The sequence below is a fragment of the Bombina bombina genome, chromosome 1 (assembly GCF_027579735.1).
Source record: "Bombina bombina isolate aBomBom1 chromosome 1, aBomBom1.pri, whole genome shotgun sequence".
Classification (NCBI taxonomy): Eukaryota; Metazoa; Chordata; class Amphibia; order Anura; family Bombinatoridae; genus Bombina; species Bombina bombina.
Window position 1 is genome coordinate 347,873,298 of NC_069499.1, and position 21,438 is coordinate 347,894,735.

The 21,438-nt window shown below is 36.7% G+C and overlaps 1 protein-coding gene across 1 annotated transcript; it reads right to left on the reverse strand.

Moving 5' to 3' along the window:
- Nucleotides 1–2,057: 2,057 nt before the first annotated feature.
- Nucleotides 2,058–19,103, reverse strand: RETREG2 (reticulophagy regulator family member 2). Its single transcript, XM_053698162.1, has 9 exons — nt 18,028–19,103; nt 14,335–14,441; nt 13,190–13,220; nt 11,474–11,618; nt 7,702–7,786; nt 7,450–7,581; nt 5,331–5,425; nt 4,509–4,644; nt 2,058–4,026 (listed from the first exon to the last, which is right to left on the reverse strand). The coding sequence occupies exons 1-9, from the start codon at nt 18,300–18,302 to the stop codon at nt 3,518–3,520; spliced, it is 1,515 nt and encodes a 504-aa protein (XP_053554137.1). The 5' UTR covers nt 18,303–19,103; the 3' UTR covers nt 2,058–3,517.
- Between the last annotated feature and the right edge of the window lie 2,335 nt (nt 19,104–21,438).

A 21,438-nucleotide genomic window follows, 5' to 3' on the forward strand; every position in this document is an offset into this window, starting at 1 on the left:
GAGGGGAATACGATACCAAATGACGCCTTCTAGAAACTTTTCCAGCTACTTTCAGATCCTCACACATGCATCTGCATGTCTTGCTCTCAAAAACAACTGCGCAGTAATGGCGCGAAAATTAGGCTCAGCCTACAACTGGGAAGGCCCTCCCTGACTGGAAAAGGTGTCTAACATAGTGCCTGCCGTTAAAAAACGTTCCCCAAGTTTATAAAATGTGAATTATCAGCATAAATATGTATAAAATGTCCAAATAAAGCAATCGATTTAGCCCATAAAAGTGTCTACCAGTTTTATAGCCCATATTAAGCCCTTTATTCTGTTTGAGACTAAGAAAATGGCTCACCGGTCCCCATGAGGGTAAATGACAGCCTTCCAGCATTACACAGTCTTGTTAGAAATATGGCTAGTCATACCTTAAGCAGAAAAGTCTGCTAACTGTTTCCCCCAACTGAAGTTACTTCATCTCAACAGTCCTATGTGGAAACAGCAATCGATTTTAGTTACTGTCTGCTAAAATCATCTTCCTCTCACAAACAGAAATCTTCATCCTTTTCTGTTTCAGAGTAAATAGTACATACCAGCACTATTTTAAAATAACAAACACTTGATAGAAGAATAAAAAAAACTACATTTAAACACCAAAAACTCTTAACCATCTCCGTGGAGATGTTGCCTGTGCAACGGCAAAGAGAATGACTGGGGTGGGCGGAGCCTAGGAGGGACTATATGGCCAGCTTTGCTGGGACTCTTTGCCAATTTCCTGTTGGGGAAGAGATATTCCCACAAGTAAGGATGACGCCGTGGACCGGACACACCAATGTTGGAGAAAACATCTGTTTAAAACCTATAAGTGTCAACCAGCAGTAACTTAGCCCTTATGTAAGCTTATAATACCACCCTAAGTGTCTGATTAAAGCTTCCCCTTCCCCTCATGGGGATAACGTCAGCACTTTTCTTGAAATATCCTGTCTTTCTAGAAAAATTGACTGAACATACCTCGGTGCAGTAGAGACTGCAAAACCGTTCCTCAGCTGAAGTTTCCTGTACTCTTGAGCCTCAGTGGGAACAGCAATGGATCTTAGTTACCAAATGCTAAGATCATCATCCTCCTTGCAGAAATCTTCATCCCTTTTCTGCCAGAGAGTAAATAGTACACACCGGTACCATTTAAAATTGCCACTTCCTGTAGGGAAGGAAAATATCCCACAAGTATGGATGAATCTGTGGACTCGATACATCTTACAAGAGAAAAAAAGAGCAGTAGGATAAGATATATTAATTCTCAAAGTGCTGTTCAATACTGCTTGCACATGAACATAAAAATGCTGTACCGTAACTAAATATTCCAAGCAGATGCTGTTTTAAGTACCCAATTGATGTAACTTTTATATCAAATTGGTTCCAGTACTGGATTAAAATAAATTTAATACAGAATTTGTAAATTATGTCCATCTGAATTATATACCAGCTTTAGAAGCTATGTTAAGCTAGCATTTCGAATTTGAGTGCATTTTAAATATATAGTTTGGGTAGTAACCTGGCCGAAACAGACAATCTGTGTGAGTTCCGAATCACTCAAACTGGTATGCATGACCCCTAAAAGTGTATATATTTAGACTAGAGATAGCCTAAGGTTTTTTTAACACATACCTAGATTGCAAGTTCCCACGGGAACAGGGCCCTCAAATCCCCCTGTATTTGTCTGTAAAATGTTGTCTCTTATTGTATTGTTTCTCCGTTGTACTTTTATCCTTGAACCCATGGGCAGCGCTGCGGAATCTGTTGGCGCTTTATAAATAAATAATAATAACATACAGATCTCTTACTTTAAATTACGAAGTATAGAAATTTAATAATTATAATAGTTAGTGGAAAATTATTTTTGTACATTGTTTAAGCCCCAACAAATCTGAATAACACATATGATCTGCCTCTGAGACAGACCAAGAGATTGTTTTCTAATGTGATATCTACTAAAAAAAAATGCTAAGCGATATCAAGTGCAGAGGTTAGATCAAGTAGGCTTTTTCTGAAATAATTCTTCAGCAAACCATAGCAAATGTGTAACAAGTTTATTAATTATTTTAAGGGGGTTTGGGCACATGAGCAAACTTTAAATAAATTGTTTTAGGGTTAGTCATTTTATTGTACAATATACACACATATACATACTTATTATGTATAGACAAACATACTTATACACACACACACAGAAATACAGACTTATACAAACAAATTTGATAAACAAGTAAATATACAGTATACCCTATACACACATATGTACATACCTAAAAGCAGACATACCTGTATCCACTCACCCCAGTGTTTCTTTACATTTAGTTTCCAGCACATGTACTCACATATTCATACACATACAAGAAAAGGGATGTGAATAATTTTAGAACACGCAGAAACCTGTTTTAATTCTCTGGTTCGTTTGCACTAAGTATAACTATTCCTGCATAATGTTTTTTGTATACCAGTTTCTGTAGGGACATGTAAAAAGAGTGTGTTTCTGTTTAACACACATTGGAAAAACACTGACAAAATTAAAGTTAACCATATAGCTAAAACACTTTTGACACATGTTCTTAATGCTACATTTTAGGAGATGCAAATAATCTTCTGAATTATATATTGCAGTAGGAATCAAAATTGACCTTTGCTTATAAATACCTTGGGTTTTGTATAAAAAGTGTAGTGGATTTTTTTCTTGCTCTGGTGAGAAAAGAGAACTTTTAAATGCCATCATATTATACTCTAGTTTAAAGGATTCTAGATCTTCGATTCTTAAGAAAACAGTACCTTATTCAAAAGATAGATAAGATTTTTTTTTTCTTTTTCAATAAATATTTTTGTCTCCCACGCAAGGTTGGATGAGATATTTGTGTGTGTACATGTCCACACATACATATTCATCCCAAACAGTTATTAAGTTCTAGCCCTGTTTAAAGTGAAACTGCGTCCTACACTGCTGGGGTTGTGCTGGTAATAGCTAACTTTAAGAAATCAATGCCCTTGAATGCGTTTGCTTCCAGAGGGGTACATTACCCTGCATTTCCCTCAAGCAGCAAAATAATTAACCTTTTTTTTTTTTTTTTTTTTATAACAAAGGCAGAGGAAACAACCTTACAATAATGACAATTCACAAAACTGTAACCTACCATACATAACACTTACAAAAAAACAAGCAACTGTATATGTTGGTAGCATTTTTGGAGGAAACAAACATGTAAAATTAAAGTGTTAATACTAAAAGTATATTTATGATGTGTAAAATTAAAAAAGGGGGTGTTTTGTCTGGATATAATCCCTTTCTGTGCAGAAAAGGCTGGTAATGCACTGTGCTTCAAGCCAATGCCCAATATGACAAAGTGCTTTAATACCCAAAATGAAACATTTAAAAAGCTGCTAAAACTCCAGAGCTACCTATCAGGAATCATGTGCACAGGAAGTAGGAGGGAAGCTCCGGTTCCTCTCAGTGACACATACAGATCCTCTATGGTGACCCGCAGAACTAGGATGAAGAGGTCTCGTCCTCTCCTATCTGGGAAGATGCTGAGGTGAGAGATCCGCCAGTTTTTTGCCTTTCAGCCTCTTCTAGCTCTTTCTGCATCAAATCTAGCTCTCCTGGCTCAAGTAGCTCAAAATCCTCAGCCTCTCCTTGCTCTTGTGCTTCAGGAAGTGCATGTTCCAAGGTTACATCTGACACAAGGGGGCTCTGCAAGGCATTGGCAATGACACTACTCACCATTCCTGCACTTAGGGCATGAATTTCACTATCATGTCCAATAGCTTGACCTTTCCCATTGAAGTGAGTGTTAACAAAGTGAAGTGGGGAAGCCAATGTGGGCAACAGTTCTTTCGGATCTAAGGTTAAGGGTGGTGACAGTAAAGGTTGAGTCTCAGCTTCTGGTAAAGGTTTGCAATCACCTTCCTTATGACCCAACAAAGGCGGTGAGTGGAGGTTAGTGGGTTCTGTGGGAGGTACCACCCCCTCAGTTACTGTATTTGGCGAGTCAAAATCTAAGACAAGAAAATGGCGTTAGAATGAACAAATAAAAGCTTCTCTATAATATATATATATATATATATATATATATATATATATATGTTACTTACACCCATTCCACATATGAATGTGTAGACTACAGTAAATACAGCTATCACGTCAGTTATTTTTGGTCACAAATCATGTAGTGATAAGACTGCATCATGATTTTATGATATACTGTATATATATATATATATATATATATATATATATATATATATATATATATATGTATATATATATATATATATATACATACATACATACACACACACACATACACACACACACATACATATATTTGTAATCATCATGCAAATACTCTAGGGGCTGCAAAATACATCAAACATTGTAAATAATGTCGTCCCTTTGCTTTTTTTTTTTAAAGTTACTGAGCAGAATTTATATACACACACAGTCATACCATCATCCTTCTACTCATGCAGATACTCACCCTCTGCCATGTCAGCCAGCTGTGGAGTAGTTGCTCTAGAAACTGAAAATCCTCCACTTTCCAGAATAGAGGCTTCCTCATCTGATAGCTCTGAGTCCGTGATAGACAAAGCCAGAGCTGTTATTCGCACATCCATCTGGTAGGAATAACAGAAGTTATGATTTCCTAAAAGTAACAGCACAATATACAGTTATATAACTATTAAGTTATAGTTCTATAAATCATAGCAGCTTCTAATAGAAGTACCAATAACAATTCATAATTTGGTTATTCCCTGCGTATGGTAATATCTTGCTCAATCACTAATACTACTTATATATAAACTAGTGGGACATAAGACTCCTAATTGAACTGCATATAAATGCATTTCCAATTTTTGATAGAAGCATTTTTGCAATACACATGTATTTGGTGCAAAGTAAAAGGTGCATGTATTGGAAAATATGCTACTGTTCAAAACAAATGCATTCACATGCATTTTAGTTTTGACTTGTATGTTCCTCTAAGAAGTAAACCTTTAACTCTGCTCAGTAAATGGTAGTGCATCAGTTGGGAACAATGATTTATATTAAAATGAATTACCCCGTGTTCTTTTGCTATATCTATTAACAATTATCATGTGTATTTCTGTACTTCAGGTCACTTGACTACACAGAGTAAAGATTATGCTGCCATGTGATGTTTTACATACAGTACAATACCACTCCTTGTCAGTGTTTCCACAATCTGTTCTCCATGATTTTTTCATTTTTTATCCCAAGTTCTTGCTCTCTTATTTAAAAAACAAAAAAAAACAAAAAATAAAACATTCACACTCTGTACCTCAGGAGAGAATCCAGACAGCTCAATCTCACTTTCACTGTCCGTCTCAGCAACCAGCTGCTGTCCTTCTTCAGGTTCCTTCTTGGTCTGCCTCTCTAGAGGAAAGAAAGGTAACACATGAAGGCCAGCAATACATACTAGATCCATTTGCTTGTCAGTCATGCTTAGGTTTCTAATGCATGTATATTGGCAAGCATGTGATATATGTAAGAGAGCCTCAAAGCTTTAGTTGCAAATAGTGTCCAAATAACATTTCAATGAAGATTAACTTTCTTAACTGTGGGAACACTGACTTCTACAGGAAAGATAAACCAAAACAACTAGTTTTTGCAGGAGGCTGTAAGTAACTTGGCTTCCAGTATGTGTCAGAAACCTGTCAAAAAGAAATCTAGTTCCCATTTTGCTAAATGACTTATGTCACTGCATTCACTTCAGTAGTTTGCCTGGGAACTAGCTGCACTTTTGCTTTCAATTAAATGTGGAGAAGAAAAGCTGCTAATATAAAAGCTGTGACTAAATCACCAAAATTAATATTCCTTACTACATTATTGTATAAACCAAGGCAGAATAAGCACTTTGGGCATGTTAAAGCATGTTGTATGGTAAAACATACTCTGAAAGAAGACCACTTGCTACGGTGAGTTTTTGCTGATACCATGAAAACTTTAAAACATCAAAATCAATATTCCTCTATATAGTGTATGATGCAAATGAGAATAATCACTTCTCGTGTGTTAAGCCATGTTGTACGTTACATGATAAATGTTAAAAAGTTTACCCGAGATGTTGATGTACTGGATTGTCAGCAATTTCTCTACATTTAATTAAAAGCAAAAGAGCAGTTACTTCCCAGGCAAGTGGTCTTCTTCCAGAGTATGTTTTTTATGTTTTACCATACAACATACTTTAACATTCCCAACGCACTTATTATGCCTTGGTTTATACAATGTAGTAAGGAATATTGATTTTTATGATTTAATCACAGCTTTTATATTAGCATATTTTCTTCTCCACATTTAAAGGGATACTAAACCCATTTTTTCTTTCATGATTCAGATAGAGCATACAATTTTAAGCAACTTTCTAATTTACTCCTATTATTTTTTCTTCGCTATCTTTATTTAAAAAAAAAAAAAAGCAGAAACATAAGCTTAAAAGCCAGGCCATTTTTGTTTCAGCACCCTGGGTAGAGCTTGCGAATTGGTAGCTGCATTTAGCGACCAATCAGCGAGTGCTACCCATGTTCTGAACCAAAAATGGGCGACTTCAAAACTTACATTACTGCTTTTCAAATAAAGATACCCAGAGAACTTTTGATATGAGTAAATTAGAAAGTTGCCTAAAATTGCATGCTCTTTCTAAAATCAAAGGAAAAAATTGGGTTTAGTATTCCTTTAATTGAAAGCAAAAGAGCAGCTACTTCACAGGCAAACTACTGAAGTGAATGCTGTGACATAAGTCCTTTAGCAAAATGGGAACTAGATTAATTTTTTACAGTGTTTTGACAAATACAGGAAGTGCAATAAAAAAAAAAATAAATAAATATATATATATATATATATATATATATATATATACTGTATCTCTCAAAAAACAAGTGTAATTATGTGTAAAATAAAATAAATTGTATTTGTAATTAAAGATTTGATAAAGAATCACACGCTTGCCTTTTTGACAGCAATCGTATTCCATAATTCCACTTAAGATGTTTACTTATGTGTAGTTATAAGAAATAAATAAAAACACACCACTTTATTATGTACTTTCAACTGGAGTACATTCTGCAGGATCCAGAATGCAACCCTTTCATTCTACACAGTGATTAACTATTCAGCACATCATTTATTACTCTGCAATGGTGGACATAAACTGTATAACTGTATTCATGTTTATTATAGTTATATGCTGAAAGTCAGCTACAAATGGATGGATGACTAGCTTGTACAGAATATGAAAAAATATTGTTTAAAATTAACTGCATGTCAGTACTTCCAAACAGCAATTATCTGCTGTAGTTTTACCTATTTAGCTACCATAGTTCCCAGTACCAATACACAAAATAAATACTTGTCTCTATATATATTAAAAATTAAAAGTCCAATAATCAAGTTATTCTCACTTTTATGTGTTCTGGGCAGCCTTTCCCCTTTCATGCTGTAGTCAAGCTTCATTAGAAGAGGCTCCAGAGTGGTGTACATCTTTTGGATTAATTCTCGATATACAACTAGCGGCCACAATAATATGCTGAGTACTGTTAAAAAGAAAACAAATACACAAAAAAAAAAAAAAAAAAAAAAAAAAAAAAAACACGTGTTCATGGAAAGAATACAAAAACTAACAAAATGTAGCAATTTGCAAGTATATTACTTACGAATAATGTAGGAAATCATAATGCCTGGCACATAATGTCCGAGAACAGCTAGAGCTGCACAGCCCAAGCAAATCACTGCACAAAACTGAAATCACAGAAAGCAACACAGTTAGCAATCGTGCCAACAGGTGAGTGTGGAATGTGTGTAATTTAAATTCTGCTTCCCTCTCCTTATGCAAAAAATAGAAAGTCCAGTCACACATTTGAAACAGTACTGTTAAACGTGTTAAAAAAACAAGATAGTTTAAAAAACGGTTAATTCTAATTTTGAAGCTAACATGAAGTGTGTGACATTGTAAATTTGAACCCTAGGGACAGAATGCAAACTGGCTAACAGGCAAGAGTTCTACTGTCATATTGGTGAACAATGATACACCTCACAATCATAAAAATTCAGAGCCGTCGCTAGCACTCTACCACCTTGAGGGAGATCTGGAGGCTTCCACCCGCTCCTACCCCGGCGATCGGGCCTGTTGTGACCGCGCAACTTTATTTAAAATGGACAATGTAAAGTATAGGGAAAGGGGGCATACTACTTAGAAGCCTGTATCTCAGGCATCTAAGCAGCTACAGACCAACAAGACCCACAGTTGGAAAGGTAATCGCCTAACCTTTCCAACGGTATAAGTCTTGGGGATCTTTAAAAAAAAAAAAAAAAAAAAAAAATCAGCTTAGAACCCAGGTGGGAACGTGCTTAGCACTCAAAGGGTTAAATAACTTTTCAATTTACTTTTATCATCAAATTTGATTTGTTCTATTGGTATTCTTAGTTGAAAGCTAAACCTAGGTAGGCTCATATGCTAATTTCTAAGCTCTTGAAGGCTGCCTCTTATCTGAATGCATTTGACAGTTTTTCACAGCTAGAGGGCATTATGCTCACTCCTGTGGAGTTCTTTATGAGTTAGTAGATGTGGAGTTCAGAACAGCGCCTAGATCTGTTTACCTGCTGCACTATAAAGGACCCCCTAATAGGTCCTTGGGAGTTTAACAGTACAAATAATTATAGGAGCGCCAATGAAGGCTAAAGTAAACTACAGGTACCTTAATATACAGATGACATAGAACGATGTCACCAATTAGATGAATCCAATAAGTTTAAAAAACAATATCCCCAATTTGGATGAATCGATAAAATTCAAAATTATAACAGAAGAATGAATAAAATGGATAAAATATATCCTTTTTAATAACACACACTGGGTTTAAAGTATAAAATCACAGTTTATTAATACAGTTTATTAATACGACCTGATCAGATGACTTCACTGATCACTACTTTATTTATAACATAGAGGTCACTTATAGCATAAGAAAACTACTATTCTGGTTTTGTACATCCAATTAAAGCTACTCTGTATGAGCCTAGAAAGTGCATAAAGATGATGATTTGAAATAAAATAATCTAGATGATGATTGGGATAGAGTAATATCAATTCTTAGGTGAGTGTGCAACAGACACGCAAATCGTGAGAAAAAGAAAGAAAACAAATATATTCACTTGTGAAATTAAATGTGTACCAAAAAAATGTGTGTACAAAAAATATACCAAAAAAATATAAAAAATATATAAAAAATATATATATACCAAAAATATATATACAAAACGATCTAATACCGGTATGATCTGTGAATAAAATCAAAACATAAAATTGTGAATTACCTATGTCTCTGAGAGACCAGGTGGATAACCAGAGCTGTCCTTAGCTGTTTTATCTAAGAACCAGGTTTGGTTATATCAGAAGCTGTTAGTTTCCTAAACACATTTCTGAATGCTATAACTATCAAGAGCTGTAAGTTTCCTACACAAATTTCTAAATGCTATAAATATCACAATACAATATATGCCAGCATCTAGGAATGACATAAAAATAAAAAAGGAAATAATAAAACAATGTTTTGACACTATTAAAACCCAATTCAATGGGGGAGCAATGAAATGTTAAAAAGTAAAGTCCATAGTCCAATGATTGATTAATCCAAATAACAGCCAAATGATGAAGATAATTCTTGGGTCCAAAGGTCTCCGGAAACCTGTTGAAAAAATATAAAGTGCACTAAACAAAGGGCTTAAAGGGACTAAGTCTAACAGGTAATAGACTCACCCAATAAGCTGATCCTGGTGATATATGAGCCTCACAAATCTCTCCAATGTCAACGCGTTTCGGCCCTGTGATGGGGCCTTGTCTTGAAAAAGGCCCCATCACAGGGCCGAAACGCGTTGACATTGGAGAGATTTGTGAGGCTCATATATCACCAGGATCAGCTTATTGGGTGAGTCTATTACCTGTTAGACTTAGTCCCTTTAAGCCCTTTGTTTAGTGCACTTTATATTTTTTCAACAGGTTTCCGGAGACCTTTGGACCCAAGAATTATCTTCATCATTTGGCTGTTATTTGGATTAATCAATCATTGGACTATGGACTTTACTTTTTAACATTTCATTGCTCCCCCATTGAATTGGGTTTTAATAGTGTCAAAACATTGTTTTATTATTTCCTTTTTTATTTTTATGTCATTCCTAGATGCTGGCATATATTGTATTGTGATATTTATAGCATTTAGAAATTTGTGTAGGAAACTTACAGCTCTTGATAGTTATAGCATTCAGAAATTTGTTTAGGAAACTAACAGCTTCTGATATAACCAAACCTGGTTCTTAGATAAAACAGCTAAGGACAGCTCTGGTTATCCACCTGGTCTCTCAGAGACATAGGTAATTCACAATTTTATGTTTTGATTTTATTCACAGATCATACCGGTATTAGATCGTTTTGTATATATATTTTTGGTATATATATATTTTTTATAATATTTTTTATATTTTTTTGGTATATTTTTTTGTACACACATTTTTTTGGTACACATTTAATTTCACAAGTGAATATATTTGTTTTCTTTCTTTTTCTCACGATTTGCGTGTCTGTTGCACACTCACCTAAGAATTGATATTACTCTATCCCAATCATCATCTAGATTATTTTATTTCAAATCATCATCTTTATGCACTTTCTAGGCTCATACAGAGTAGCTTTAATTGGATGTACAAAACCAGAATAGTAGTTTTCTTATGCTATAAGTGACCTCTATGTTATAAATAAAGTAGTGATCAGTGAAGTCATCTGATCAGGTCGTATTAATAAACTGTATTAATAAACTGTGATTTTATACTTTAAACCCAGTGTGTGTTATTAAAAAGGATATATTTTATCCATTTTATTCATTCTTCTGTTATAATTTTGAATTTTATCGATTCATCCAAATTGGGGATATTGTTTTTTAAACTTATTGGATTCCTCTAATTGGTGACATCGTTCTATGTCATCTGTATATTAAGGTACCTGTAGTTTACTTTAGCCTTCATTGGCGCTCCTATAATTCTTTGTACTGTATTCTTTATGAGTTAGCACTGATTGGCTAAAATGCGAGTCTGTCAAAAGCACTGAAATAAGGGACAGTCTGCAAAGGCTTACATACAAAGTAATCAGAGGTAAAAATTATATTAATATAACTGTTGGTTATGCAAAACTGGGGAATGGGTAATAAAAAATGGATTATCTATCTTTTTAAACAATAACAATTCTGGAGTAGACTGTTCCTTTAACTATTTGTTTGACCCCTTTATTGTGGCTAAAAAACATATTTCTATCTTGTTAAGCACATACAAAGGAATGTGGTATAGTGGTTAAAATTTGTAAATTCAAGGAAATTAAATAGACATAATGTTCATGAAACTACATAATCAAATAACACTAGCACCAATGTACCAACACACCTTGCCAGGGTTCTGCCTCTTGTACAGCTGCAGTTCCTGCATATACTGCAAGGAAGTAAGCCAGCTCTCTACTATACAGTGGCACAGTTCAGACACACTGAGCAGGCGATGCTGCTCTGCTCCTCCAACGGCTGCCAGAGATTCACTGTGAATACAGCAAGTCAAATTAATTAAAAAACAAGAAATGCAATGCTAAAAAGTAAACTAATAGCAACGTGCTCATACCACCATTTTATTTTTGCAGCATAACATTTTTGAAAGAGGAAAAAAAAAAAAAAAAAAAGATCTCATGTAAGGTTCACATAGATAGCCTGTAATGTCACAAAATTTTCTGTGCAGTTTCGAGATACCTATTTATTCATGGACATCGACTTTTAAAACATGATCTTATATGGTTATACATGTGTAAAGGTTAAAGTTACATTATAGTCTAGTAATAAAAAGGTTCTAGTTTGTTGAAAATAATAGATAATTATTGTCGCTATTGTGTTGTTCTGATATCTATAGGACACTGTATCATTTTATGGAGTAAATCCTACTCTTCTAAATAATGGATGAAGTTAGTGCATATTTTTGGATATAAGTAGGCGCAATAAGTGCATACTTGTTAAAGGGATAGTTTAGTAAAAATTAAACTTTCATGATTCAGATAGGGCATGCAATTGTAAACAACTTTCCAATTTACTTCTATCATCAAATTTGCTCTCTTGGTATTCTTTGGTGAAAGCTAAACCTAGGTAGGCTCATATGCTAATTTCCAAGCCCTTGAAGGCTGCCTCTTATCGTAGAGCATTTTGACAGAGTTATTTTTCACAGCTAGACAGCGCTAGTTCATGTGTGCCATATAGATAGCATTGTGCTCATTCCCGTGGAGTTATTTATGAGTTAGCACTGGTTGGATACAATGAAAGTCTGTCAAAAAAACTGAAACAAAGGGGCGGTCTGCAGAGGCTTAGATACAACTTAATCACAGATGTAAGAAATATATTAATATAACCAAATTGGTTATACAATACTGGGGAATGGGTAATTAAGGGATTATCTCTTTTTAAACAATAAAAAATCTGGAGTAAACGGTCTCTTTAAGGCAGTGAGAGAAAAAAAAAAAAAGTTTCCTTTTTTAGTCAAGGGTCCCAAATATCTTTAATGGATTAAAGATTGTGATTTTAACACTACTGGCAAAAACAGAACAAGTGTTAAAGTTAGTGATGATACCTGTGTTTTATGGCAGCAGAAATATGCCTTTATGTACTAGTCAACACTTCCAGTCCTCCCTTGTTCTATATAAATCTGCTCTGTAAATCTGCTCTGATAGCATGAGGAAGGGGCTGTGACCCCGAAACGTTGCTTTTTGAATAAATATTGCCTTTTTAACCTTTGGAGTGCTGGAGTCCCATTTTGTGTTTGCTCTGTAAATTGGATGCTCCAAATATTCTGTCTTTTAGAACTGCGTCTTTGTAAATATATATCCCTATTGACATGGTTTTAAGATTTTAATTAACTCCGTTTAAAACCGTGTCAAAACACAGTTAAAAAAAACAACGAAGGAGTAACAAAGCAAAATGTGTGGATTCTAAAGAGAGGCTACAAGAAGGTAGAAAATTAGAAAGAAGAAAATAAATGAATTACCAATAGTTAAGAAATAGAAATGGATAAAGGTTGATGGAAGGCATAATCTATGGTCTATAGTGTACAAAGTGTATCATGTAATCTTACCTGTCACTGGAGGAATCCTCCCGAACTGGTTCTATAGAAGGAAATCAGGAAAACTCATTTAATAATGCTCATTTGTCAAAAAGCAAAACCTTAATATCTCTGAATACATAAATAAGACTATGTGCAGAATTATGTAACAAAGGGATAGCTTTCATTCTGAAAAGAAATGTTAAAATAACTAACTTGAGAGCTAAATTTATGCTAACCTAGTTAGCGAAGCCATCCTCTTCAGTGTGGCAAATTTATTAACTAGCGCGTCACGCGCTCAATGTCAAATCACAATGCGCCCCATGGTGTTAATCAACATGTAGCTTGCTCCCGTACTAGGTAAACAGTTAACAGCGTTTACCGTACCTTTAACCTTTCCAAAACCACCCAACAAAGAATATTTTCCCACAACCTCTGTAGTGCCCATGGCATGTTCTTTTTTATGCAACTACTATGCTGCTTTGTTAATGTGATATACAAGCATAACCCTCTCTTTTTCCTTTCCTGCAAGTGGTTCCATGTCAATGAGGCATACACAGGAATAGAACAAATTAAATGAATTTAAAAATATATATACTGTATATATGTTAAAAATAACTGACTGTCTGAATCATGCAAGTTAAATTTTGACTTTCCTATCCCTTTAAAAATAATGAGTTGGCTTATGTTCAATATAAAAAGCTTATCACTTAACTACCTTCGAAACCCTCCAAAAAAATTCCTAGAAGAACTTTGTAGGAAAAGACAAATAATAAGGTTTTAAGCTTATCAGCTAGAACAAAATCAACGATAACAACAACTAAGCAATTTTGATGATTTTTATGAATGGTATTATTGCAGAAATATTTAACCAGAGAGTTGGAAAACATAAGTGATTTTGCTAAACATGCATAATTGTATCACATATATGGTTCATGACAATTCTGTGTTGACTGTCAAACTTGAAAACGCAGATCTGAACAATATGGAATCTTCAATAATCAATAGCAAATACAATGTCACAGATATTTAAAAACTATTCAGTGATATTACAAATATTTCACACAGAAGCAAGAGGCGAACACGGCACAAAAATGCCACATACAACCAGTACAACTAGCCTCAGCAATAAGTTTACTTGCCACTTAAAACGTCCCCTTTAACAAAAGTAGTCTTACCTTTGCAGTAAGAGAGTAGAAACGGTTTCCAGCGCTCTAATCCCAGGAGAACAAACAGGAACAAACTGATGAGAAAGAAAGGCCGCAGAGACAGATACGAGAACAGCCTGCAGAACAATGAGTGACTCAATGGTTAAAATGCAAAAGCCTCTGAATACATATACACACACACACACACACACATACATATACACACATACAGGCATACCTCAGAGATATTGCTGGTTCGGTTCCAGACCACTGCAATAAAGCGAGTCACACTAATTTTTTTTGTTTCTCAGTGCATATGTGTTATATTAACACTAGTGTAGTCTATTAAAGGGACATAATACTCATATGCTAAATCACTTGAAACTAATGCAGTATAACTGTAAAAAGCTGACAGGAAAAGATCACCTGAACATCTCTAAGTACAAAAGGAAGATATTTTACCTCACAATTTCCTCCGCTCAGCAGTGTAAGTTCTGTGTAAAAAGTTATACTCAGCTGCTGCCCAGCTGCAGGTAAAAAAGAAAAAAAAAAAGAAAAAAGAAATGAACAGCAGCCAATCAACATCAACAGTGCTGAGGTCATGAACTCTTTTACTGTGATCTCATGAGATTTCATAGTAAACTTCCTTAAACTGAATAGGGAAATAAGATGAGTGTGCACGTAAGCTCACTCCCTTAGCTGTCCCGGGACAGACATATTGATTTGCTACTTAGAAGTCCTTTACAATGGGATGTGGCTATTGAGGAACGTTTGAGGTAAAATATCTTTCTTTTTTACATAGAGATGTTCAGGTGATATTTTCTAGTCAGCTTTTTACAGCTATGCTGCATCGCTTTCAAGTGTTTCAACATTTAGGTATCATGGCTCTTTAACCCCTTAATGACCACAGCACTTTTCCATTTTCTGTCCGTTTGGGACCAAGGCTATTTTTAAATTTTTGCGGTGTTTGTGTTTAGCTGTAATTTTCCTCTTACTCATTTACTGTACCCACACATATTATATACCATTTTTCTCGCTATTAAATGGACTTTCTAAAGATACCATTGTTTTCATCATATCTTATAATTTACTATAAAAAAAAATGATAAAATATGAGGAAAAATGGAAAAAAACACACTTTTTCTAACATTGACCCCCAAAATCTGTTACATATCTAAAACCACCAAAAAACACCCATGCTAAATAGTTTCTAAATTTTGTCCTGAGTTTAGAAATACCCAATGTTTACATGTTCTTTGCTTTTTTTGCAAGTTATAGGGCCATAAATACAAGTAGCACTTTGCTATTTCCAAACCATTTTTTTCCAAAATTAGCGCTAGTTACATTAGAACACTGATATCTTTCAGGAATCCCTGAATATCCCTTGACATGTATATTTTTTTTTAGTAGACATCCCAAAGTATTGATCTAGGCCAATTTTGGTATATTTCATGCCACCATTTCACCGCCAAATGCGATCAAATACAAAAAATCGTTCACTTTTTCACAAATTTTTTCACAAACTTTCGATTTCTCACTGAAATTATTTACAAACAACTTGTGCAATTATGGCATAAATGGTTGTAAATTCTTCTCTGGGATCCCCTTTGTTCAGAAATAGCACACATATATGGCTTTGGCGTTGCTTTTTGGTAATTAGAAGGCCGCTAAATGCCACTGCGCACCACAAGTGTATTATGCCCAGCAGTTAAGGGGTTAATTAGGGAGCTTGTAGGGTTAATTTTAGCTTTAGTGTAGTGTAGTAGACAACCCCAAGTATTGATCTAGGCACATTTTGGTATAGTTCATGCCACCATTTCACCGCCAAATGTGATCAAATTAAAAAAAACGTAAATTTTTTTACAATTTTAGGTTTCTCACTGAAATCATTTACAAACAACTTGTGCAATTATGGCACAAATGGTTGAAAATGCTTGTCTGGGATCCCCTTTGTTCAGAAATAGCAGACATATATGACTTTGGCGTTGCTTTCTGGTAATTAGAAGGCCACTAAATCCTGTTGCGCCTCACACGTGTATTATGGCTAGCAGTGAAGGGGTTAATTAGGGAGTTTGTAGGGAGCTTGCAGGGTTAATTTTAGCTTTAGTGTAGAGATCAGCCTCCCATCTGACACATCCCACCCCCTGATCCCTCCCAAACAGCTCCCTTCCCTCCCCCACCCCACAATTGTCCCCGCCATCTTAAGTACTAGCAGAAAGTCTGCCAGTACTAAAATAAAAGGGTTTTAAAAAAAAATTAATTTTTTTTAGCATATTTACATATGCTACTGTGTAGGATCCCCCCCTTAGCCCCCAACCTCCCTGATCCCCCCCAAAACCGCTCTCTAACCCTGCCCTCTGCCTTATTGGGGGCCATCTTGGGTACTGGCAGCTGTCTGCCAGTACCCAGTTTACAATAAAAAGTGCTTTTTTTTTTTTTTTTCTGTAGTGTAGCTCCCCCCCCCCACACAGACAAACCCCCACCACCTTGCTGATCGTTTTTTTTTTTTAAATTTTGACATTTTTTTAATATTTTTTATTTCCAGCATTTTCTGTAGTGTAGCGGTTCCCACCCGCTCCCTCCCTGTGCACGCGCCCACCCCCAACCTCCCGTGCACGCGCGCCCATGCGCGCCCCCAGCCACGATCCCGCCCCCCTTCACATCAACAGGGCCATCGATGGCCGCCACCCGCCTCCCGGTCCGGCTCCCACCCACCAACGCAGTAAGCCACCGATCTCCGGTGCAGAGAGGGCCACAGAGTGGCTCTCTCTGCACCGGATGGCTTAAAAAGGTTATTGCAGGATGCCTCCATATCGAGGCATCACTGCAATAACCGGAAAGCATCTGGAAGCGAGCAGGATCGCTTCCAGCTGCTTTCCACACTGAGGACATGCAGGGTACGTTCTCAGGCGTTAACTGCCTTTTTTCTGAGGACGTACCCTGCACGTCCTCAGTCGTTAAGGGGTTAAGTTTGCAATAGCATAGCTAAAAAAACAATGTACATACATAAATTTAAAAAATACTTTATTGCTAAAAATATGCTAATCCATCATCTGAGCCTTCAGTGAGTCATAATCTTTTTGATGGTGGTGTGTATATATAGGTTTGTGTGTATATATATATATATATATATATAATGTTTTTATATGTTGGAAAAATGGCTCAGATAGACTTGATTGACACAGGGTTACACAAACCTTCATTTTGTAAAAAGAGTAATATCTGTGAAGCGAAAAAAGCACAGCACAATAAAATGAGGTATGGCTGTATATGTATATCTATATCTTTGACTCAGAGAGTATGCAATTTTAAGCAACATTCTAATTTACTCCTATTATCAAATGTTCTTCATTCTCTTGGTATAGTTATTTGAAAAGCAAGAATGTAAGTTTAGATGCCGGCCCATTTTTGATGAACAAACTGGGTTGTCCTTGCTGATTGGACAGCACCAATAAAGAAGTGCTGTCCATGGGACTGAACCAAAAAATTGCTGGCTCCTTAGCTTAGATGCCTTCTTTTTCAAATAAAGATAGCAAGAGAACAAAGAAAAAATTGATAATAGGAGTAAATTAGAAAGTTGCTTAAAATTGCATGCTCTATCTGAATCATGAAAGAAAAAATTTGGGTTCAAGTGTCCCTTTAAATATTTTTCAAAATGTATTTAACTTGGACTAACAGGTCATACAAAATATTTTTGTAAAACCTTTGAGACTGGGACCTTACCAAAATGTTCCGTGCAGAGCCCCTGCTGTCAGCAGACTTGGTAAAGGTCTCTCCCAAACCAACAACCGCTGCCCTGCAGTAAGAACGGGTCCCCATTCCTGCAGTCTAAGTTGAAGATCAGCCTCCAATTTCTTAATTTCCTCTTCAGAGGCTCCAAATACCCGGCCAGCCCTCTCTTCATTGGAGTCTAAATCTCCTGAAGCCAAAGGTGTGACATCCTCTCTCTGCATCCTTCCGATTTCTGAAACTGTAGACCCACATGTACTGGCGAACATCACTTGGGCAGATGGGCTATGATTCTAGTTTTATTGCTTCTTCAAGATCCTGTATATGTTCAAGAATTAAATACAAGTAGCCAAACTCTGGTGCCTCCTGAGTCTCTTCGCAACATTCCTCTGGGAGTTTAAAAACCCTTCTAACACCCCAAAAACACTTTCTGATTCCACTTATCCAAGACTCATATGTCTGCAAACCATTTTTATCAATCATACAATTCTCTTGCAGTATGCTTTGACCAGAACTCAGTTTTGTACTAGCACCTTAACCTTTGGTATTCCGGTCTTTCAATCATCATTCTTATTGGCAACTATAGCCAAGCTTCAGATATAACACTTTGGACAATCTGACTCACTTAACCTGCCTTCAGTTTCAACTTCTGCAGATACCCACTATAAAAAGTAACTGCTTAGTCTACATATCTCTTCCTAAACCAACATTCACCTCCTTTATGCTTTTGTACCTCTCCCCCAATACCTAACCCCATTCTAGTTTGGTCTATATAGCCCTGCCTTCTCTCTACAAAGTCTGATCTTCAGCTCTATAAATATCAGCTACACACATGTGTCACGCTCAATACCGGCCTATGATCTGCTAGTAACCATTCCTACTTTCCGCCAGGCTGACTCCCCTTCTAGCCTCACTGACTCCGTGAGTCCTAACCTAGTTCCATTCCTAGCTGGGTTACAAAGTTATCAACAACCCTAACCCGGGTTTCCACCCAGTCTACAGTCTGTCAGCAAAAATCGCCCCAGCGCTGCACCGGGATGTTGTTGTTATGGTGCTGCGTCAGCTGAGCGTCCATGACGTCACTTTCCGGAAGCGTTAAGCTTGAAAGCGGGGGAGTTCACAGGTCGTGACAGGGCATTTTAGCTACAAAGACTTACATAAGATTGAGAATTCTAGCAGAGGGTTGTGGTTATAAAGCGCAGAACGACGGTTTAGTGGTGTTATGCATACTATGGTATTTCGTTCAATTGTGCTGCTGCCCAAGACAAAAATGGAGGCATTTTTTTTTTATCACAAAACGCACCTGACAGGTTAAAAACAACAGCACGGCCATGTGATCCTTGCTTTTCACTGCCGTAGAACACAGTATCGTAGCATAGTTGCCAACAGTCCCTGATTTCCAGGGACAGTCCCTGGATTTTGTTGTATGTCCCTGGATTTTTTTTGTCCCTGAAAATCTCTTTTGCACAACATTTGTTTTTTGCATATATACAGTATATATATACACACACATATACAGATATACAGATAGATAGATGATAAATAGATATAGTGTATTATTTAAATATAATTCATTCCTAATTGAATATTGTTATTATTATTGAATGGGTTCACATATTATTTGTCTTTCTAATTTTGATGCTGTGTTGTAAAAATAACCATATGCCCAAAATGTGTTCCAGAGACTGGGTAGGTGTACGAGCTTGGTGCTGTAATCTGTATAATAAACTATGGATAAGTCTAAATTATACTATTACTTTGGGTGTGTTTTGATTGCAGAACTGAGTGGGCGGAGCAGTTGAACAGTAGGTCGTCAATACTCCAGTAACCCGCTTGCTTGCTCTGCTGCAAAGTGTCCCTGGAATTTTTTTTTAAATGTTGGCAACTATGTCGTAGGTTTTATTTACGCGATAGGCATACATAACCAATTAGAAGTAACATTCATACCTATTCAAAACATTATCAATAACGCAGTGTTCAGTAGTTCGCTGCAAAACCTTGAGGTGTAGTTTACTCCAAAATTGTTATTGTTTAAAAAGATAGATAATGCCTTTACTACATATTCCCCAGCTTTGCACAACCAACATTGTTCTAATAATATACTTTTCTATAGACTTTAAACCTCTAAATTTCTGCCAGTTTCTAAGCTTCTGCAGGCTGCATTTATCAGTGTGCATTTTTATAGTTTTTCACAGCAAGACACTGCTAGTTCATGTATGTAGATAAAATTGTGCCTAAAGCCTGTGTACATGGGCCATTTTTTGCAGTACAGCTGTTCCACCCTTTGCTCTCTCTCTATCCCCCCTCTCTTTTGCTCTCTCCTCTCTTTTCTTCCCTCTCTTTTGCATTCTATCTCCCCCCTCTCTTTTGCGCTCTCTCTCTCCCCCTATCTTTTGCCCTCTCTATCACCCCTCTTTTGCTCTCTCTCCCCTTTTGCTCTCTTTCCCCCTCTCTTTTGCTGTCTCTCTCCCCCTTTGTTTTGCTCTCTCTCCCCCTCTCTTTTGCTCTCTCTCCCCCCTCTCTTATGCTCTCTCCCCTCTCTTGCTCTCTCTCTCCCCCTCTCGTTCCCCCCTATCTTTGCGCTCTCTCTCCCCTCTCTTTTGTGCTCTCTCTCCCCCTCTCTTTTGTTCTCTCTCCCCTTTCTTTTGCTCTCTCTCTCTTTCCCCCCCTCTCTTTTGCACGCTCTCTCCCCTCTTTTGCTCTCTCCCCTTTCTCACCCTCTCTTTTGCTGTCTCTTCTCCTTCTCTTTTGCTCTCTCTCCCCTCTCTTTTACTCTCTCTCCCCTCTCTTTTGCTCTCGCTTCCCTCTCTTTTGCTCTCTCTCTCGCCCCCCTCTCTTTTCCTCCCTCTCTTTTGCTCTCTCCCCCCTCTCTTTTGCTCTCTCTCCCCCCTTCTCTTTTGCTCTCTCTCCCTATCTCTTTTGCTGTCTCCCTCTCTTTTGATCTCTCTCCCCCATATTTTGCTCTCTCTATCCCCCTCTCGTTTCCCCCCCATCTTTGCACTCTCCCCTCTCTTTTGCTCTCTAATGCCTTTACTACATATTCCCCAGCTTTGCACAACCAACATTGTTCTAATAATATACTTCTCTATAGACTTTAAACCTCTAAATTTCTGCCTGTTTCTAAGCTTCTGCAGGCTGCATTTATCAGTGTGTATTTTTATAGTTTTTCACAGCAAGACACTGCTAGTTCATGTATATAGATAACATTGTGCTCACATTATTATTTAATAATACTAGTCCTAAAGCCCGTGTACACGGGCCATTTTTTGCAGTACAGTTGTTCCACCCCTTGCTATCTCTCTATCCCCCCTCTCTTTTGCTCTTTTCCCCCTCTCTTTTGCTCTCTCTCTCCTCCTCCCTTTTCCTCCCTCTCTTTTGCGCTCTCTCCCCCCCTCTCTTTTGCGC

Excerpts from the sequence above, each read along its gene's own strand:
- RETREG2 (XM_053698162.1), bottom strand. The coding sequence starts at position 18,302 with ATGTTCGCCAGTACATGTGGGTCTACAGTTTCAGAAATCGGAAGGATG. Across the intron at positions 13,221-14,334 it reads TCTACTCTCTTACTGCAAAG|AACCAGTTCGGGAGGATTCC; the intron begins GTAAGACTACTT and ends TTCCTTCTATAG. Across the intron at positions 5,426-7,449 it reads GCTGCCCAGAACACATAAAA|AGAGGCAGACCAAGAAGGAA; the intron begins GTGAGAATAACT and ends TCTTTCCTCTAG.